Source organism: Castor canadensis, chromosome 3, assembly GCF_047511655.1.
Source record: "Castor canadensis chromosome 3, mCasCan1.hap1v2, whole genome shotgun sequence".
In the NCBI taxonomy this organism is placed as follows: domain Eukaryota; kingdom Metazoa; phylum Chordata; class Mammalia; order Rodentia; family Castoridae; genus Castor; species Castor canadensis.
The window spans coordinates 190428581-190450575 of NC_133388.1; the positions used below are offsets into that span (position 1 = coordinate 190428581).

Genomic DNA, 21995 nt, shown 5'->3' on the forward strand with positions numbered 1-21995 from the left:
TGGCCCTGCTCTGATGGCTGCTATTGTCGTTCCCATTTGTCAGATGAGATAGCTAAGGATTCAAGAGGTAGGTGACTCACCAGTCACACAGTAAGGAATGGTGCAGCTGTGAGTGGAGCCAACACTAAGGCTCTGCTCTGTCTCTTGAGTCTCTTTCTAGGTGTTTAATAGAGGAGGACATTGATCCAGAAGCCTCAGGAGATGAAATTTTGAGCCATTTCAGGACCAAAAAGATCTGCCAATTTGAAATACTCAGGGCAGCCCCAACCCAGGGCCCTGATGGAAAAACACCAAACACACCAAACGATAAAATAGCTTTTTATTCACTTTGATTTGGGTCATTGGAAATATTCAACAATAAATAAAACAAGAGCAGGAGCTTGAGGGAGGCGGACTCGCTAACATCATTCAAAATGCATTCAGATCAATCACTGCTTAGCTGCAAAATAAACACGAGAGGCGAAGGGAAAAGAAAGCAAATTTGAAACCATCACCGACACAAAATGGAGATTGCAAAGGAGGAAAGTGCTCAAGGAACTTTGGCTTTGAGGGGGATTCAGTGAAGGGATAAAGTGATTGTGCAGGGGGAAAGACAGTGACCCATGGCTACCCTAGTGTGGGAGAGTGGGGTTCCTGATGAGGCTGGAGTTAAAGCTGCCACTCAGGACCCTTGGCAGGGGGCAGCAGACAGTAGGCTAGGGCCAGGGCAGAGCTGAGTGTGTGCTGGAGTCCTGACGGCTGGAAGGAGAACAGGAGAGGGACGCACACAGGCCACCTGGGGGGATTCAGTGCTGTTTGATAAAAAAGGTTGCTGATTCCCTGAAGCTGGTTTGCATACTGCTCTGTCTGTCTTCTCCTCCCCAACCCATGTTCTTCCCACAGGTATAAGATAGCACCCAAGGGGCACAAGAATGGATTTGCTCATGACAGAGGACAAAAGCTAACTCTTGTCTAAAAACTGGCCAGCTCAGCCCACAGGGGTGAGCAGTAGCAGTCCTGTGGCATAGGGTCACCTATGCTGAAAACCAGGGGTCCACAATGGACACAATGTTTATTGTGTCCCTGAGTTCTTGATGGGAGGGGAAGAGGAGAGGTACTGGTTTCTGAGCACACACACGCAGCATCTAGCCCTCTCTGGCTGGACAGTGGCCACTCAGGCCCCCCTTCCTGAGGAAGCATCTTTCGTCATAACCAAGGGAGGGAGGGAGTTCTCTCATTCCCTACTTCCTTTGTTTTCAGGCTACTTTGACAGGAAAAGGTAAAGCAAACATCACAGTTCTAAATGTTCTCATCCATCTCTAAAGGGACACCTCATTCATGGGGGTAGGGAGCAGGACTGGCCTCTACTGACCTCCTGTGACCATAGCAGACACTAGGGTTCCATCCAGGCCCCCCAGTCTGCCATTTCCCTAAAACAATCTCCAGACCCTATTGGCTCTCACTGTCTCTTGCTGGTTCCCCCATTTTATGTTTTCTTTCCTTCTCTCTGACTTCTTCCACCCAGGCCACCATTGTGGTTTGTGGATGATGCCTGGCGTCTGGAAAGCCAGTATCTCAAGGAGTCAGCTTCAGGATTCCCTTCTCAGTCCTTTCCCTCTGGGAACTCAAAGGTCACAACTCTGACCTTCTTTCTCCCCTAATGTTGGGTGAGGGCAGGGGAAGACAGGGTGCCAGCTCTAGAAACTTGGTCTCCTGATTTGCTAGGAGCCCAAAGCTGGGATGGAGCTGGGATGGTGCTGCGACTCCCTGGGACCTTGGGCAGATCCTCAGTGTGCGGTTCAGCTCTGCCTTATAGGCAGTCCCTCTGCTCCCTGCCGTCCAGAGGCCAGGGTTGCAGCTTTCCAGCAAGGCCCTTCTGTCCTGCTGTCAACCAGCTCTCTCTCTTTGCAGAACCACTCCTGCCAGGCTCTCAGCCACCCACACCCCAGGGGAAGGGAAGCACCAATTGGTTAAGCTAATTGGTGCGTTTACTTCTGGATAAGAACTGGCTTTTATTCAGTTAAGTGCCCATTGCTAAGACAGTGAGACACAGGCAGTGTCTGGGGGTTATGGGAAAGGTAAACATTGGCCCCTCCACTGGAGGGTGCGTGGAGACAGAGATGGGCTTGCCCAGGGCCACTCTGTAGCCTGAAGATGGAGACCAGTGCTGAGAGGAGGAGCCAAGGGCTGACACATATGGTCTCTTAGCTTTTTGGACTCAATGAGTCTGGCTGGGTGAGCCTACCTGCGGGCATTTTAAACATGGAGTCAACACCAAACTCTTTGACTTGTGCTATTGTCACAACTGGGTCACTTTTGTAAGTCATATCCCTTATCTGAGCCTTCTTTCTCATATGTAAAATGGAGGGCAGATTTATGGGCTAGAAGATATTGTACGGCCTTAACATTCTCAGGGGAAGAAGGAAGAGTGGGAGGGGCAGATGGACCAGGCAAGGACGCAGGTGGCATCCAGCTCAGACATGGCCACAGCCTCACTTCTGGGGCCTGTTCTCACACAAAGGGACCTACAGGAAGTACACAGCTGATCCTCACCCTGTCACGCCTTTCACAGACCCAACTTTTAGCACAGGGGAGGACTTGGGGCCAACACTGCTCTGTGCCCATGTCCACCTAACTCAAGTCCATCTCTGGAATTGATTAGCTGGCCAAAAAACATCCGAGTTCTTCACAGGAGTATGGCCATGATCTCTAGCCTTCCAGCATGCCAACCCAGAACAAGGACCTCACAGCGATTCACCAGTCTCTGTCAGCCAAGAGAGTCATAAATTTGTGAAGATTATAAGACTAAAACAAGTTGTTTGGTTTTTTTTTTTCTCCCAAAAAGCCTGGATTCTGAGTCTTTGAGACTCTAACAAAAGATAACCAAAAATGCTGGTATGCACAAACTTGGGAAAATAGCAACATTGTTGTACACTTTCTGGGGACTCTTTCAGACGCCTAAGTCATGTGAGGCCCCTGATCAAGGACCCTATGCTGGTAATTCCTCCCCCCCACGCTGCAAAGGGGACTCCAAGCCAGGGAGAGCAGGACCCATGGTTCCCAGGACTGTACTTTTCATACTCAGCCAAACGCTTTCAACAGGGAAAGCGATTTCTCTGATTGAACATTATAACTGGGGGCAACAGTTACTGCCCCCTGTGCCTGCTGGGCCACTCCTCCACCCAGTTAGCTGCCACTGAGCGGGGGTAGGCCCCTAGCCTGAGTGAGACAAGCCTGCAAGAAAGAGGAAGGTCGTGCTGGAAGATGAGGTGACACGAATCATTTCACTAATTACTGGTGTCACCCTGGACCTGCACCCCAGCAACCCCCAAACAAGCACATAAGAGTTTCAGGGGACTTCCTCTACACTCTCCATTCCCAGATGCTGGGCAAAGCGTTGAAAGGTTAAGAAAACACCAGGAGCAGCAGAGCCAGCATGCACACAGTTGTCAGCTGAATTGAAAAAAATCAATAAATAATCAGGAAGGTGGCACAGGAGGGGAGAGAGCAGACAGGAGTGAGGAGACAACGAGGTATGTAGAGCCAGTCACCATTCCTTGGATGTCCCCACCCTGACCCCTAGGACACCATGAAGGTGGTCTCCCCTTAGTGCTGGGGCTCTCCGGGAAAATGCTGGCTGTCAGGGGCTTTTGCGTGGCTTTGGAAAGTCATGGGCACCAAACCCAACAGTCCGCAGAAATATGAGTGGACGTTCCATGGCAGACGTGCATCAGGTGGTGCTGAGTAGCATTGAATTTTGATACAATTCAGGAGCTGGCTCAGCAAACTAGTTAGAAAAGAGGTTCCTGCTATGCAGCAAAGACGGGTGCTGGTGGGGCTCCCCTTTCTCAAGGTGGAGCTTTGATCTCACTTCAGCCAATGCATGCATTTCTTCCCCAAGTTCAAAGGCACTAGGAAGTAGACAGACCTGCTCTTGGCTGTAAGTATAACCATGAGAGTTGAGCATTCAAAGGGACATGTCTCGGGGAGGCCTCTGCTCCTGTGGTCATGTTTGCAGGGAGATGTTTGGGGTCAGAAGCCTTTCCCGGTCACCAGTGAGCTGCAGGGAGAAAGGGATGACCATGGGGTTTTCACGCCAAGCAAGAGGCCAGGCTTCGTGCAAAGAAGGGCAGCATCTGGTGGCTCACCGAGGCTTTGTCCCAGAGGTAGCCATCACTCAAAAACATCTTAGCCAGCCAGAGTTGTGTTTGAGAGTCAGCTGTGGAAGGTTCAGCAGCAGCCAGCCTCTGCCCACCTTCCCGAGAAATTATCTTTTATAATATGGGAGTTCTCAATATTTGTTCCATTGAACCCAGGATCTAAATAACTTTTCCGTTTGGAGACTGGACCTTTCCCAGCATGTCCTGACCTTCTGCCAGCTCAGGGTCAGTGATGAGAGACAGGCCCGAGACTTGCTCTGTAGCCATGGCAGAGCTGCCAGGTGGCTTTGCTGAGTAGATGCTGCCAAAAGTGGAGGTGTGAGAGGCCGTGAGCACAACTGGCACTCCCCGAGCTGGCCCAGAAGCCTCTAGAATGGACTGGCTCCAGTGAGATGCTGTGGCTGGACATCAGGAGGAGCAGCAGACGTGGTGCATCCATCCTTAACCCTTTGCAGCGTCATCTCCCTTTGAAGATCCGGATTTTGTTGATGGCCGCCAAGGTGGCCGTGATGTTGGATTCAAAGTCAGCATCGTGCACCCCTGTCTTTCGGAAAGCCCCTGCCGATGGGTTGTTCTCCCAGTAGTGGTGCCAGTTCCCTTTGCTATCTGCCCCGAAGCCATACAAGTCCACCTGTGGAGGCAAAGTGAAGGTGAGAACAGACAACGAGGCAGAAGGTGGAGCCTCCAGGAAAGGGAACTGGCAGGCCTACCCAATGGCAAACATCCAAGGTTTCAGATGGACCTTCTCCAGTTTCCTCGAGCCTCTGGGCTCAGTGAAACCAAAGCAAGCCAAGCAAGGCTCAAGTCCAATGCATCCAGTGGCACCTGGGTGGTAATCACAGGTGTGTGATCCTGAGGAGGCTGGTCTGACCCTAGGACCAGAGCAACCTCTTCTCCAAGACTCCAGAGGGTGGGGAGGTAGGGAGTGGAGAGTTGGCTCTGAAGCCTGGCCAAAGATCCCTTACCTGGCTGGCCCTGTGTGTCAAATCACTTCACTTTTCTCATCTGGAAAATGGGCACAAGTACCAGAACAACAAGAATCAGGTGGTAGGTATTGATTTTATTTTTCCCTGAGGCCAAAATCCACCTGGTTCAGGGGCCTTTGAGGCTAGGGGGTGAAATCCTCACAAGCATGGCAAACACTACCAAACACTTATTCTGTGCCCAGCAACGGCCAGCCTTGTCAAAGTTCAGGTGGACCTTTCTCAGATGTCACCTGGGTAGGTAGGGGGACATCAGGGACACACACATCAGGCCTTGGCTGTAGGAGCACATCACAACTTATAGCAGTGGACAAAAGAATGTCCCTGGAGGGACAGAGCACTGAGGAGAAATGGGCCAAGGACCCCTGAGGTCAGAGGGGCTTTTCCACAGAGGGCATGTCTGAGTTGGGTCTTGGGAAGTGAGAATATGATCAGGAAGTGGACATGTGGAGAGGTCTCTAGGGAGGGACCATGCCATCTGGCTGCGGCCTGGAGGACGGATCTAAGAGAAGGAACAGAGTAGGGGCAGGGGACAGCTCCACAGCAAATGCAACTTCCCAGTAATGCCTGCATGGACACAGGGCAGCCTAGAGCACAGGTATCAGGAGAGGAGGGAAGTCACTGCAGTGACACTTCTGAGGCAGAATGCAGGTCTGTGTCCAGCCCTGTGGAAGCAGAAGGACACCAGGGGGCAGTAGACTGTGGTCCTGACTTGCCCTTGGCAACTGGCACCTTCCTGGGATTCCAACGGTGAGCCAGGCAGGATTGGGATGGGGACAGGCTCTAAGTGACAATCAAGGACACTTCATGCTCTGCCTACCTAAACCCAGGCCAAGGAGGAAGGGAAGGGTTGAGCTGCATTTCTGCTCCTCTGCATCCAGCCTGGCCAATGACAATGGTGGGCAGTGGAAGCCCAGGATGCCTGGAATTCTGGAGAAGGTGGGTTGGGGTGGGGCCTAGGTGCTGGAATTTAACTCTCCAGCTGATTCTAACAATCAGCTGAGGACCGTGACAATAGGTTTACACAATTTTCCCCATCAGCATCTGCTGGTCACTTCACCACTGAGTCTGGGCCTCACCATCCACTGTCCTAGAGCCTTGGGCAATACACAGAATGTGCTAGAACTCCTGCTCTTGAGAAGTGCTGCACCTCCTCAAAAACGCTCGTGGAGACAGGCTTCACAGTCCCAGGTGTGCACAAGGAAGTAACATGAATTCTGGAGGAACCAGGCCTGAGCACCGCCCCTTCTCCAGAGGCCCTTTATCCCCGCACACAGGAGGGCACATACCTCATCACAGATGTGCATAGAGAAGATGACAGAGAGGATGCCGGTGGACGGGTACCGCCCATGGCCCTGCAGCCAGTTGTCAAAGACATACTTGATGAAGGCCGGGTGGTAGATCAGTATCTGTGGAGGAGGATGGGGCCCTGAGTGAGTTCAGTTATCAAAGGACAGGGAGAGCCTAGTGGGTGCCACACACTGTGGCCAGGGGGACACAGCCATCAGTGGCCCTGACAAACACCCCCCGGGCTTGTGAGGTGAGTGCTGGGGAGGATGGGTGTTGTTCATTGCTGACAACACCCTCTAGGGGTGAGCTACAGGGTGAAAAGAGATATGGAGAGAAAAAAGGCAGAGAATGGTGGCCACAGGTACTGGGGGCAAGGGCAGTGTGGACAGTGACACTAAAATAAAATTCTAGGAGACCCGGAAAGTGAGACCTGAGAATCCTCACAGAAGGGTTCTAGGAAACACCGTAAGGTGGAATGGGGACAGGGTCACACTGCGTGAAAGATGCTCACAAGCCTCTTGCTCTGCCTGTGCGCATGATTTCCCACTCCTCTGTCACAGATGGGGAAACAGGTTTAGGGAGGCGAAGCGATGTACTCAATGTCACATAGCCAGCAGTGGCCAAGCTGGGAGGGATTCCTGTGTCACACTTGGCCTTGGTTCATCACCCCAGGGCTGGCTTGAGGACGGTGAAGGGGGTTTCTCAGGCAGTAGAGGGAATGCAGGTCCAGGAAGCCCAATCCAAGCCCCCAAAATGGACGGATCTGCAGGTCTCTGGTGAGCGGTTTATCTCTCAGCCTAGTTTTGAGGCACTGAATCTGGGTCTGGTGGCTCTCCCTCCACCAGTTCACCTGTAGAGATACCCACAGGGATTCTTCCTGGGACAGCACAGCCCAAAACCAAGGCTAGGAGACTTCAGTCATAGCTGCGTGTCCCTGGGCAAGTTACCTGTCTCTCTAATTCTATTTAAATATGGTAGAGTGTGCAAAGGGCCACACTACCCAAAGGTGAACGCTTTGCTTCTTTCCTTCTTCCTCTGCCCATTTCTTTGCCAACCCCATACCAGGAGCACATTGCAGAAGATGGAGAAGGGAGAGACAGAGGTGAATCTGGCTTTGAGAAGCTCACAGTACTCAGGAGTGATTCTCAAACTGCAGCCTCCCAGGCTCCCCTGAAGGAGGAAGTAGTAGGTCTGTGTGAACCTGAGGATTCACACCCATGACAAGTTGTCAGGTGCTACTGCTGATCCAGGGACCCCACTCCAAGGATTTGACCTTAGCCATGAATCCACACTAGGGGCCACTGCCTGCACAGGCCTGGAGCTCAGGCTCTTTGCAGCCCAACGTGCAATCGTAAGGAAAGGAGCTGGGAGGAAAAGGGGCTGAGCCCCACTTACCTTTTCCTGTTTCACTTTGATCTTCGGGGGAACAGGGACATAGGTGCTGTGGTTAGGGAAAGAGAAGACAGTTAACGTGGGAAGTGACCACCTGGCCACCAGCAGCAATCAGGATTCTCTGGAAAGTGAGGCAAGGCCAGGAGGACGAGGCCTCTTTGCCCAGGGTGTCATACTGTCCAAGAGCCACCTCCCTGCAGTAACCCTGCAGCAGACACCAGAGGGCAATCTTGGCTGATTCTAGGATGTGCTGTGGTTTAATGTCCCTGCTCTCCCAGGAAGGTTAAGATAAGGACTTGCTCCAACAGCAACCTGACTGGGGACCAGAGCTGCCTTAGTCTTTCAGGACCAGAGCTCCTGCCCATCAGGTACTGACAAATGCTAAGGCACTAGCTGAGGGTGACCTACAGTTGACCTGTGCTCATCCCAAGAGGTCAGGAGTCCCAGCATAACGGTACAAAAGCAGCCACCACACTGTATTAATTCTAGTGTAATTCAGGCTCCTGAGAGTCCCACGGGACAAGGCACAAGGAGACCACAAAACTGAGGAGGTCACCCGGTCCACCCCTCCCTGTGTGGCCTCACTAACCTGCAGGCACAGTCCCACACAGTTCTCAGAACCCAAGTTCCTGGTGTTAGCTGTGCTCCTACGAGACCTGGCCTAGGACCAGGAGGCCTGGAGACATCTGGGAAAGGAAGCCACTCCTCTGGGAATTCAGCTTAGGAATTGGACCCAGATGGTTGCATGGGCTCTAGGTCAAGTTCAATCTTGGGCAAGTTGCTTGGCCTAGCTTTGGTTTCCTCCCTTTTAGAATGGAGCTAATGAGAACAATATTGTGAGGATTAAATGAAAGGACAAGTTTCACTGCCCCTCACCTCGCTACAGTCCAATGGTTGAGGCTAATTTCAGTGGTGTGGACTTTGAAACTATCCTATGTGGCGTCCCTTCCAGTGCGTTCCTCCAAGTTTTTACAGGAGTTTTGGGGAGGCAAACCTTCAAGGTGTGTTGGGAAGTCCTACAGCAAAGCCTGGTAGGAGGTGAGGGGACTGGTTAGAGCTGGACCCCCATGGGAGGCAATGGTGTGCATGCGTGTTGAGGAGGCTTGGAGGGGAGGCCGTCAGAGAGACAGCAGAATGTAAGCGAGTGCGTGGTGGAGAAGGGAGGGTGAGAGGCGATCCGAGAGGGACTCACTGAGAGATGGTGCCTGTGGTGGTGGCACTGATCACCCACTGCAGGTCAGTGATCTTGAAGGGGACCAGGACCATGCTGACGTTCTCCCCCAGCTCCCGGAAGCTCTCGGGATATACAAGATGGTGGGTGGTCTTGCTCCCGACATCCATCTCAAACCCCATGGTGGGTGCCTTGTTCATCCTGGGATGACAAGGGAGAGAGCAATGTGACACCTGCAGGAGCTCCAGAGCCTGAGAGCTTTAGCTGTGTGGTAACCTCAGATGAGGTCCCTTGCTCCTTAGGTCTCAACTTTCCAGGTTTTTTTTTTTTTTTTCCTTTTTCTTCAATGAGTTCAAGTGACTCTAACCATCTCCGTAACTGATCACCTGTCACACATAACCACACAAAACAAGTAATTGACGGTCCTTTTTTATGGTCCAGGAAACCTCAGCTCAGACAGATGGTCTCAGCCCACAGAGCTCCCGAGCTATGAACCTGACTCTGTCCCCTCCGTGAACATCCCCACTGGACACCAGCTACCCTGAGAGGCCAGGGAGGGGCTGAGGAAGGAAGTCAGACTTACAGAAATGAGAGGCTGTTCTAGAAGATGGCAGGGGGATACTGAGCCCCACCCCTGCTTGTGCTCCTACTCTAGGACATGAACCCCAGGGTAGACTCGGGGTTTTTTCCTGGAGTGCCTGCTCCACTTGGGGACAGGGAAGCTACTTGATATTAAAAGCATACAGCTCTGTTAGGGCCTAGGTTGCAAATGGGAGATGAATTTGAATGATACAGCAGGGAGTTTCCTATGAGCTCTCCCCTCTTGCCAAGTCTCCCGTGCCAGGCCCCCAGCCCATTGAGGATCACCTGCATATGGGTGGTCCCTGTACCCAGAGGGGTGCTCCTAGTCCACCCCTATTCTGCAATATAGAGTGGAAACTGAGGCCCAGAGAGCAGTGACCCCAGGCCTGGAACCTCAGCCATGATGCTTCCCACAGCTCTAAGGGTCCCTAGCTGTGGGGAAGGGGACTTGGGTTGAGGGCCCGGCACTCACCTCAGCACGAAGTCGTGATTATCTATCTTAGGCCCATACGAGGACTCCCTCAGGTTGCCTGAGTTGCCCACGACAGCGCAGCGCCGGCAGCCCACCGACTTCTTCTTTAGCTCAGGGTCCACATTCCCAGGCACCACTCTGAACAGCTCCTTGATGGTGTCACTCAAGTTGTTGGGCTTCTTCTCCCGCTGCAGCTTCTGTGGCAGAGGAATAAGCAGACATCATAGTGACCATATTGCCTCTGCCCAGCGGGCTCTGCTTCCTGGCTATGGAGCTGCCAGCTGCCAGTTGTAGCTCACTGGGAACTTCTTTGTACTCTTCTATGGGACTCCTAGAGATGGAGGTGTCTAGTCACACCCACCTGCCTATCCAGGAGCCCAAGTGGTGCTCAGGAGACACAGGGAAGAGCTATTTCATTCATTTTCCATGTGTTCGTTGAGTACTTTACTACATGCAAGGGTGTGCTAGCTGCTGGAGACAAAGCTGGCTGATATGTGTCATGGGAAGGGGAAGGGGCCAAGTTCCCATCTTCACTGAGTTTCTGGCCTCACAGGCTCTCATCATCCTTGTCATCTCTCAGATGGAAACAGCCCTCCAACGTGCTCCTCCTTTGGGGCTTACTCTTTCAGGAAGTCCCTCTATCCCCTGAAGGGTCCCAGCAAGAACCTTGAAGGTGCCTGTCACTCCCATCCTGCTCCTGACTGCCTCCAATCCCGGACACCAGGGCCCTGGCTGCAGGCCCTGTTCCTGCCTTCATGAGAGCAGTAGAGGTGGTGCTGGGCCGGCTCTCCAGCTGGGCCAAAGCCTTGCTGGGTGACAGTGGTCAGACTCTCCAGGCCCATTCCGCCTCTGCTGCCCTCACCCTCTTGGTCAGTGCTGCAGCCAGACCAGAAAACCAGCTGTTTGCCAGATGCACAGGGCCTCTGATGCCTGCCTACTAAGGGTGCCTTTTCCAACACCCAGTGCAGGGGCCAATTGCCCTGCCCCAGGACACCCTCTCTGGCTCCAGGCAACCTGAGGTGGGCCAGCCAGCTGCTTGTTCAGGACTGAAGGCTCCCCTGGATGCAGGGCTTTTATAGCCAAAACCAGGATGAATGGGTCACCCACGGGTCCCTGCCTGTACTAATTCTGGGAGGAGCTCCATCCATGCAGTAAAGTGCCCACCTCTGGCTACAGCTGCCTTTCTCACCCACAGACACCGTGAGACATTTCTTAAGCAGACTGTACGTGACCCGTCATCATGTCATGGTAGGTGTTGAATTATTTCAACCTCAAACAAGGAAGGCTGATCTCAGGCTAGACAGGTTGCGTGACTTGATCCTTGATTCAACCAGAATTTGAACCTGGGCTTTTTGCTTTGTTTTTTTGAAACAGGGTCTTACTATGTAGCCCAGACTGGCCTGAAACTCAGGAGATCTTCCTGCCTCAGCCTCCTCCAGAGTACTAGGATTATAGGCCTGCACTACCACATCTTCTGAGCTCAGGCTTTTAGAAATTGCAGCACAGTATTATCTCCAGCCCTTGGGGCTAGGGTAGGGGAGGTGGGCTGAAGGGAGCAACTCCCAACCCCAGGTTCAGGGAATGGCTGGGAGAGGAAGGAGTGGCTAGAGGCAGCTTTGGCCACTATCCAGGTGACCAGTGACTCAGACAGATGTGTAGGGAGATCCTGGGGTGCTTGTCCCCACCTCAGATAGATGGCATACACTTTCCAAGGAGGCACAGCAGAGACCCCACTGTCTGGCAAGACAATGAAATGTCTAGCATGGGGGTGTTAGACATGTGCTGTGGTTTCACCCACCCCAAGTCTTCCTGTGTTGCAAGTGAATCCCCATTGCGAGGTGTTAGGAGGACACAAACTTTATCTGACTGTGATGTTTAGAGGTGGGGCCACCTTGATTAGGACAGAAAGTCATCAGGATAGTTCCCTGACTGAGCCCTGGTGGCTTTGTAAGAAAAGGAACACAGACCAGGAGAGCCACACCTACCAAGTCTCTTGCCCTGCAAGTCCTGCTACCTCCAGACTCTGCCAACAAGAATGTCATCAGCAGATGAAGCCCCTTGTCCTTGCATCTTCAGAACTGTGAGCACTTCCTTTTTCTTTTGTCAGCGCTGGGGATAGAACCCAGGGCCTGTTGCATACTAGAAAGGTGCAGTACCACTGAGCAACACCTCGATTCTTTTCTTTTCTTATTATATTCATATGTGCATACACTGTTTGGGTCATTTCTCCCCCCTTCGCCCGCTCCCTCCCTCATCCTCCCTACCCCTAGCTACCAGGCAGAAACTATTTTGCCCTTATCTCTAGTTTTGTTGAAGAGAGAGTATAAGCCATAATAGGAAGGAACAAGGGTTTTTGCTGGTTGAGATAAGAATAGCTATACAGGGAGTTGACTCACATTAATTTCCTGTGCATGTGTGTTACTTTCTAGGTTAATTCTTTTTGATCTAACCTTTTCTCTAGTTCCTGGTCCCCTTCTCCTATTGGCCTCAGTTGCTTTAAAGTATCTGCTTTAGTTTCTCTGTGTTGAGGGCAACAAATGCTATCTAGTTTTTTAGGTGTCTTACCTATCCTCACCCCTCCCTTGTGTGCTCTTGCTTTATCATGTGATCAAAGTTCAATCCCCTTGTTGTGTTTGCTCTTGATCTAATGTCCACATATGAGAGAGAACATAGGATTTTTGGTCTTTTGGGCCAGGCTAACCTTACTCAGAATGATGTTCTCCAATTCCATCCATTTACCAGCGAATGATAACATTTTGTTCTTCATGGCTGCATAAAATTCCATTGGGTATAGATACCACATTTTCTTAATCCATTCATCAGTGGTGGGGCATCTTGGCTGTTTCCATAACTTGGCTATTGTGAAGAGTGCCGCAATAAACATGGGTGTGCAGGTGCCTCTGGAGTAACCTGTGTCACAGTCTTTTGAGTATATCCCCAAGAGTGGTATTGCTGGATCAAATGGTAGATCAATGTCTAGCTTTTTAAGTAGCCTCCAAATTTTTTTCCAGAGTGGTTGTACTAGTTTACATTCCCACCAACAGTGTAAGAGGGTTCCTTTTTCCCCGCATCCTCGCCAACACCTGTTGTTAGTGGTGTTGCTAATGATGGCTATTCTGACAGGGGTGAGGTGGAATCTTAGTGTGGTTTTAATTTGCATTTCCTTTATTGCTAGGGATGGTGAGCATTTTTTCATGTGTTTTTGGCCATTTGAATTTCTTCTTTTGAGAAAGTTCTATTTAGTTCACTTGCCCATTTCTTTATTGGTTCATTAGTTTTGGGAGAATTTAGTTTTTTAAGTTCCCTATATGTTCTGGTTATCAGTCCTTTGTCTGATGTGTAGCTGGCAAATATTTTCTCCTACTCTGTGGGTGTTCTCTTCAGTTTAGAGACCATTTCTTTTGATGAACAGAAGCTTTTTAGTTTTATGATGTCCCATTTATCTATGCTCTTAGTTGCTGTGCTGCTGGGGTTTCGTTGAGAAAGTTCTTGTATATACCTGTTAATTCCAAGGTATTTCCTACTCTTTCCTGTACCAACTTTAGAGTTTGGGGTCTGATATTAAGATCTTTGATCCATTTTGAGTTAATATTGGTATAGGGTGATATACATGGATCTAGTTTCAGTTTTTTGCAGACTGCTAACCAGTTTTCACAGCAGTTTTTGTTGAAGAGGCTGTCTTTTCTCCATCGTATATTTTTAGTGCCTTTGTCAAAGACAAGTTGGTTATTGTTGTGTGGCTTCATATCTGGGTCCTCTATTCTGTTCCACTGGTCTTCATGTCTGTTTTTGTGCCAGTACCATGCTGTTTTTATTGTTATTGCTTTGTAATATAATTTGAAGTCGGGTATTGTGATACCTCCAGCATTGTTCTTTTGACTGAGTATTGCTTTGGCTATTCGTGGCCTCTTGTGTTTCCATATAAATTTAACGGTAGATTTTTCAATCTCTTTGATGAATGTCATTGGGATTTTGATGGGAATTGCATTAAACATGTAGATTACTTTTGGGAGTATCGACATTTTTACTACGTTGATTCTACCAATCCATGGGCACGGGAGATATCTCCACTTTCTATAGTCTTTCTCAATCTCTTTCTTCAGAAGTTTATAGTTTTCCTTGTAGAGGTCTTTCACATCTTTTGTTAAGTTTACACCTAGGTATTTGATATTTTTGAGGCTATTGTAAATGGAATTGTTTTCATATATTCTTTCTCACTTTGTTCATTATTAGTGTATAGAAATGCTAATGATTTTTCTATGTTGATTTTATATCCTGCTACTTTGCTATAGCTATTGATGGTGTCTAGGAGCTTCTGAGTAGAGTTTTTTGGGTCTTTAAGGTATAGGATCATATCTTCTGCAAATAGGGATATTTTGATAGTTTCTTTACCTATTTGTATTCCTTTTATTCCTTCTTCTTGCCTAATTGCTCTGGCTAGGAATTCCAGTACTATGTTGAATAGGAGTGGAGATAGTGGGCATCCTTGTCTGGTTCCTGATTTTAGAGGGAATGGTTTCAGTTTTTCTCCATTAAGTATAATGCTGGCTGCAGGTTTGTCATATATAGCTTTTATAATGTTGAGGTACTTTCCTTCTATTCCTAGTTTTCTTAGAGCTTTTATCATGAAATGGTGTTGGATCTTATCAAAGGCTTTTTCTGCATTAATTGAGATGATCAAGTGGTTTTTATCTTTGCTTCTGTTAATGTGGTCTATTATTTTTATTGATTTTCATATGTTGAACCACCCCTGCATTCCTGGGATGAAGCCTACTTGGTCGTGGTGAATAATCTCTTTGATGTGCTGTTGAATTCGGTTTGCCATTATTTTGTTGAGGATTTTTGCGTCAATGTTCATTAAGGAGATTGGCCTCTAGTTCTCCTTTTTGGAGGTGTCTTTGCCTGGTTTTGGGATAAGTGTAATACTGGCTTCAAAAAATGTGTTAGGCAGTTTTCCTTCCCTTTCTATTTCGTGGAACAGTTTAAGGAGGGTTGGTATCAGTTCTTCTTTAAAGTTCTTTTAGAATTCAGCAGAGAATCCATCAGATCCTGGACTTTTCTTTTTAGGGAGACTCTTGATTGCTGCTTCAATTTCATTTTGTGTTATAGATCTATTCAGGTGATTAATTTCCTCTTGGTTCAGTTTTGGATGATCATAAGTATCTAGAAATCTGTCCATTTCTTTAAGATTTTCGAATTTATTTGAATATAGGTTCTCAAAGTAGTCTCTGATGATCTCCTGGACTTCTATGGTATTTGTTCTTATCTCCCCTTTTGCATCCCTGATTTTACTAATTTGGGTTTTTTCCTCTCCTCATTTTAGTCAGGTTTGCCAGGGGTCTATTGATCTTGTTTATTTTTTCAAAGAACCAACTTTTTGTTTCATTAATTCTTTGTATGGTTTTTCTGGTTTCTATTTCATTGATTTTAGCTTTTATTTTTATTATTTCCTTCCTATTTGTTTTGGGATTTTCTTGTTCTTGTTTGTCTAGGAGTTTGAGATGAATCATTAGGTCATTGATTTGGGATCTTTCAGTCTTTTTAATATATGCACTCATGGCTATAAACTTTCCTCTCAGGACTGCCTTTGCTGTGTCCCATAGGTTCTAGTAGGTTGTGTTTTCATTTTCATTGAGTTCCAAGAACTTTTTAATTTCTTCTTTTATTTCATCAATGACCCATTGTTCATTAAGCAATGAGTTATTCAGTTTCCAGCTGTTTGCATGGTTTTTGTCTTTATTTTTGTTGTTGAGTTCTAGTTTTATTGCATTGTGGTCAGATAGAACGCATGGTGTATTTTTTGTTTTCTTATGTTTGCTGAGGCTTGCTTTGTGCCCTAGGATATGATCTATTTTGGAAAAGGTTCCATGGGCTACTGAGAAGAATGTATATTGTGTAGAAGTTGGATGAAATGTTCTGTAGACATCAACTAGGTCCATTTGATCGATGGTATATTTTAGATCTAGGATTTCTTTATTGATTTTTTGTTTGGATGACCTATCTATTGATGATAATGGGGTGTTAAAGTCTCCCACAACCACTGTGTTGGCGTTAATATATGCTTTTAGGTCCTTCAGGGTATGTTTGATGAAACTGCATGTGTTGACATTGGGTGCATATAGGTTGATAATTATTATTTCCTTTTGGTCTATTTCCCCTTTTATTAGTATGGGATGTCCTTCTTTATCTCGTTTGATCAATGTAGGTTGGAAGTCTACTTTGTCTGAGATAAGTATTGCTACTCCTGCCTGTTTTCGGGGGCCATTGGCTTGGTAAATCTTCTTCCAGCCTTTCATCCTAAGCCTATGCTTATTTCTATCGGTGAGATGGGTCTCCCGTAAGCAACAAATTGTTGGATCTTCCTTTTTAATCCAGTTCACCAAACGGTGCCTTTTAATGGGGGAATTAAGTCCATTACCATTAAGTGTTAGTGGTGATTCCTGTCATTTAGTTGTCTTAGTTGTTTGAAGGTTTGATTGTGTGTACCTAAATCAATGTTACTCTCTACTTTCTTGCTTTTTCTTTTCCTGTAGTTTGGTACTGCCTGCCCTTTCATGGTTATGTTGGGTTTCACTTTCTGTGTGCAGAATCCCTTAAAGAATCTTTTGTAGTGGTGGCTTTATGGTCATACATTGTTTTAGTTTGTGTTTATCATGGAAGACTTTTATTGCTCCATCTATTTTGAATGATAGTTTTGCTGGGTATCCTAGGGTAGAAGTTATTTTCATTCAGTGCCCAGAAGACCTCACCCCAAGCTCTTCTTGCTTTTAATGTTTCTGTTGAGATGTCTGCTGTGTGTTTGATGGGTTTACCTTTGTATGTTATTTGTTTTTTCTCTCTTACAGCCTTCACTGTTCTTTCTTGAGTTTCTGTACATGTTGTTTTAATGATAATATGCCATGGGGTAGTTCTATTTATCAGGTCTGTTTGGTGTTCTTGAGGCCTCATGCACCTGTATGGGAATAGATTTCTCTAGATTTGGAAAATTTTCTGTAATTATTTTGTTGAATATATTACGCATTCCCTTTGCTTGCACCTCTTCTCCTTCTTCAATACCCATGATTCTCAGGTTTGATCTTTTGATGGAGTCAGTGAATTCTTGCATTTTCTTTTCACAGGTCTTGAGTTGTTTAACTAATAGTTCTTTGGTTTTTCCTTTAATTACCAGTTCATCTTCAAGTTCTGAGATTCTGTCTTCTGTTTGTTCTATTCTGCTGGATTGGCTTTCCATTTTGTTTTGCATTTCTGTTTTTTTTTCCTGAGGTTTTCCATATCCTGAGTCACTTCCTCTTTAATATTGTCTATTTTTGTCCTGAGTTCATTTATCTCTTTATTAATCGTGTTCTTTGTTTCACTTTGGTGTTTATACAGTGCTTCTCTTATTTCTTTTATTTGTTCTTGTGTCTTCTCAAATTCTCTATTTTTATTGTCTTGGAATTTCTTGAGTGTCTTATGTACATTTTGGTTGACCACATCCAGTATTATCTCTATAAAATTCTCATTGATTACTTGCAGGATTTCTTCTTTCAGGTTGTCCTTGTGGGCTTCATTGGGTTCTTTGGCATAGCTTATCTTCGTTTTGTTGGAGTCTGGATCTGAGTATCTGTTTTCCTCATTTCCCTCTGGTTTCTGTACTAATTTATTGCTGGGGGGGAACTGGTTTCCCCCTTTTTTCTGTCTTCCCAATATTGCCCTTGCTATTGTTTCTATCCCTGTACTGTGTGCAATTAAGTATTTTCTAGCTTGTAATAATAACAATGGTGATATCTAGAATGGAAGGGTGAAAGGAGAGGGAAAGCAAAGAAGGTAAAGAAAAAGGGAAAAACAAACAAACAAGTAAAAAACAAAACAAACAACAACAAAAAAAACCAGTGTCAAAGAAATAAACAGGGAGAGATAGTGTACTAATCAACAGTAAACTAAATAGGCATTAGAGAGACAGAGAGAGGATTAAAAAAAATCCCCAAGTTCAAATGCAATAAAGTTTCAGTCTTAATAATTTTGGTGTTAGTCTCTCAGCCTCCAATCCTGGAGCTGGTGTCTCAGAAGTAGTTCTGTTGTCTCTTCAAAGGGGAAAAAAACCAAAAACACAAAACAAACAAAAAAAACACAACAAAATATCCCAAGTTCAAATGCAGTACAGTTTCAGTAAGTCTTTCAGCATGAGGTTGTAGTTCAGTCATTGTCTCATCAAAGGAGGAGCGAAAAAAAAGAGTCTGGAGACAGTTCTGTGAATGGCTATCTGTGGCTGTGGCTTGTCTGCCCGCTGCTGTCAGCCTGCTGTTTCTGGAGGCTTTATTTATGCAGATCTCTGGGGTGAGCTTAGCACTCACCTGGCCCTGCAGGCTTTGTTTACTCAGAGTTCTCCTGTGCGCGAGCCTCTGCTCCAAGCTTTCCCCTTTCCAAGCACACTGGGGGAGGTAACACTGCACCCACTTTCTCAGGCCTGTCTGTTTGTTTACAGCTCACGTAGGAAGTGGGTCTTCCCTCCTCTCCTGTGGAGTTTTCCTCCCACCACTGCTCTTACAGGCTTTCCCGCTCCTGGTTGCTGGGCATGTGCTGCCGATCCTGCCTTCTCCAGCCAGCTTGTTTATTTACAGTTCTGTGAGGGATTTCTCCTCCCCCGCTCTTTGGCACTCAGGGTGCCCCACCCTGTTTGCTACATGTCTTTTTTTGTTATTGTTGTTGTTTTTTCAGTTTGGTTTTTCTTCTCTTTTTTACCTGGGTGGGGGTCAGTCTGTCCAGGGGGCTATGCTGATCTGGCCCAGGGTTGTTTGTGGGAATACCACATGCCTCTTACCTCACCTGGTGGTCTGCATCTCTTGAGCTGGTAGGAGCTGGCACCTGGTGGCGCGGGAGCCCTCCTGGTTTCTCCATTTAACATGGAGTGGGGATGCTATGTGAGGGCTAGGGGTGTGGAGGAGTTGGAGTTTTGCCTCTTCTCGGTGGTTTTTCCTGTAAAGTGTATCTTCAGCATCTCTCTAAGATTTTACTTTAGGAGGCGCTTTCTGCTTCCTCCCTCTAGTCGCCATCTTGGAATCTCCTTTCACTTGCTTTTGTTTTTTGTTTTTTGTCTTGTGGCATCAGATGAAAGTAGACTGCAAATCAGTGCAAATTCCTTTTGTCTCACAGTGTGTCCGGTGGCTTCCTAACTACTCATAGTCCAGCAGCTGAGCTGAGTGAGGACACAGAGAACAAAACTCCACTTCTGCTATTTTAGATGGGTTCCTGGCCAATTCTTTTCTTTATAAAGTAGCTTGCCTTCAGTATTTAATTTTAGTAATGAAAAATGGACTAACACAATGTGCTGTGGGGAAAATGCAAGATATTACCTGGACCACACTTCGCATCCGCTGATATAGTTATAATAAAAAAAGAAGAAAGCTGAGCATCTACTGGCTCACACCTGTAATCTTAGCTACTTGGGAGGCTGAGATTGGAAGGGTCATGGTTCAAGGTCAACCCTAGACTGGGAGTTTATGAGACCTCCATCTCACCTGATAGCTGGGCAAAGTGGTGAATGCCTCTCATCCCAAGCTATGTGGGAGACTGATATCAGGAAGATCATGGTTCCAGGCAAAATAATTTTTCCAGACCCCATCTCAATGGAAAAAAAGATAGGCATAGTGCTACAGTTCTGTCATTCCAGGGATCGTGGGAAGCTTAAAAGGGAAGCCAGCGTAGGCAAAAAGTGAGACCCAATCTCCACAATAACCAGAGTGAAAAGGGGATGATTCTAGTTACATGAGTGTTATCCAGAGGCCAAACTCACTGACAGAAAGTAGAATCGTGGCTCCTGGGGGCTGGCAGAGGGGGTCAGAGGCAGTCAGTGTTTCAGGCATAGATGTTTTGCCAGGGATGGTGAAAAGGGCTTACTATAGGTAGGGTGACAGTCATACAGCACAATGAGCATACTGAGTGTCATCGTATTTTACACTTACCAGTGGTGTGCATGGGACAAATATTAGTCTATGCATATTTTCCATTTAGATTAAAAAAGGTGTCAGATCAAACACCTGCTTCTGAGAACACCTAGAACTACTCCACACTGAACATGTAGACCATCACCTGGGATCTGCCTGCTGTTTACCAGGCTCCAGGCAGTGCCACTGCTCCTGGCAGTGTGGGGGCCACTGGCTGGGTCCCCTGGGGTGGAGGATTGAAACCAGACTCCCTGTGGAATCTTGGGGGTTCCCATTAGGAAGGGCCTCTGTGCTCCTCATGAAGATGTGCCCCGGACGCTCCATTACCACAGGGGCATGGTACTGCATGTGTCACATTCTTGGAACAAAGGTATTTACTGAGCACCTGCCACATGCATGGCACACTTGCTTTATCTGGAAACCACAGGGCAGAAGATTCAAGGTTATTTGAGGATCTAGGCTGCAGGCATGTCCAGCACTCTGCCTGGTGAGAACACACTGCATTGAACAGTCTCAAAGGACCATTGCTGACTTACTTTTCTTTAATGACTCACTTAAGGATTAAAAAGTTTCTTTGAAAAGGAAACCTCACAGCCTACTACAAATGGAAAACAGGGATTTCTCGGTGGAGGTAAAGAATAACTGTTCACTATAACAAACACAGAACGGCACTGTTCCATTGTGGCCAGTGCTGCTGCTGGTTTCACTTAGCCTGAAGGTGGGGAAGGGCTTGAGAGGGGCATCATGACAGCAAGAATAGAGCCTTGCTCCCATGCAGTGTTCCTTTATGTCTTGCCCATGTGTCACCTAGCAACATGCAGCCCACACCCCAGGGATCTCAGGTCTGGTTAAAGATGAGACCAAGACCTTGACCCAGGAAGGTACTCAGATGAGGTCAACTGGAAAAGCATCTGTGGTAGAGCCAAGGACTCGGTGGAAAACCTGGATGTCTTTCTGTAAACCAGCACCCTAAATCTTCCACACACCACTGACTGAGCTCTGGAGGGTCACCATTGGAACATCAGTGTTTTCCCTGTGACAGAATGTTTTTTCTTTCTCAGCCCTTTGTAAATGATGAGAGAAGAACTCCAAGGCCACTGATAAGGCACATGACAGGATGCTAAGAAGTTTGGAGACCCATCTGTCTATTATTTTCCTGACTAGTTGTCAAGTATATTTCTTTGTATACCAATCAGCACTCCATAGATGCTTGCTGACTGGGAGTCCTAAGTCCTTGAGGAAGCAGAGTGGCCTAAGCCAGCTTCCTGAAGGCAGGGCCAAAGCAGAGATGCTGGTATCCCAAGGAACACCAGTGCTGTCTGGACTGAATGAGGGCCAAGGAGGGCAGGCAGCAAGGTGACAGCAGGCACCCAACCAAGTGGAAAGAGGAGGGTGATGTTTTCAGGGTACAATCACTGGGCCAACTCCCTCTACATGAGCAGGCATCTATCTCCTTGAGGTGTTGGCCCTAGGTCTCCCTCATCTCTCCCTAAACAAGAACCTGACCCAGCAAGAGCTTGAGAGCTGCACTGCACTAGATTGTTCCCCCTTGGGACACTGGCTGTATCAGTCAAATGTCAACAGGGTCAAGGTTGAGACCCAGCCCTAACACTTTTCAGGCTTAGTTTAGTTCACAGCCTCTGTCAGCAGACATCAGAGTCTCTGAGCAGGCAAGGCTCTGCTTGTCCCACTGTCTGCTGCCTCCCTGGAATCCAGCCAGGGCTGTACTCAGTGCTCAGCAAAGGCCACCAAGGCTCCAAGCCCCAGCTCAGTGTGTCCCTCCCTGCTGCAGCTGTCCTTGGGCCACATCACAGAGAATGTATGCCCCTTTTGCACAGGGGTAACCTCAAGCAAAGGCCACTGGGAAATTCTGCCCCTCTTGAAGATTTCCCTGGGTGTCTCAGCTACACTCAGCTCCATGAGAGGCATTAACAGTCCCAGCCACAGATGGACTTCAGCCACAATGCTCTCTCTTCAACTCCCCCACACGTCCTGTGTCCCCATGCTTTTAGGCCAATGCCCACTGCAGACCCTTCCCCAGGG

The 21995-nt window shown here is 47.6% G+C and overlaps 1 protein-coding gene across 8 annotated transcripts in view; it reads right to left on the reverse strand.

Moving 5' to 3' along the window:
- Positions 1-302: 302 nt before the first annotated feature.
- Positions 303-21995, reverse strand: part of St3gal1 (ST3 beta-galactoside alpha-2,3-sialyltransferase 1) — a 90217-nt gene continuing 68524 nt past the window's right edge. For all 8 annotated transcript variants that reach the window (XM_074069267.1, XM_074069265.1, XM_020174460.2 and 5 more), the window contains 5 exons: positions 10030-10226; positions 8997-9176; positions 7808-7853; positions 6412-6531; positions 303-4770 (listed from right to left, as the gene is read on the reverse strand). In XM_074069267.1, the coding sequence (XP_073925368.1) occupies positions 4597-4770; positions 6412-6531; positions 7808-7853; positions 8997-9176; positions 10030-10226 (717 nt within the window). In that variant the 3' untranslated portion in view covers positions 303-4596. The remainder of the gene's footprint in view (positions 4771-6411; positions 6532-7807; positions 7854-8996; positions 9177-10029; positions 10227-21995) is intronic.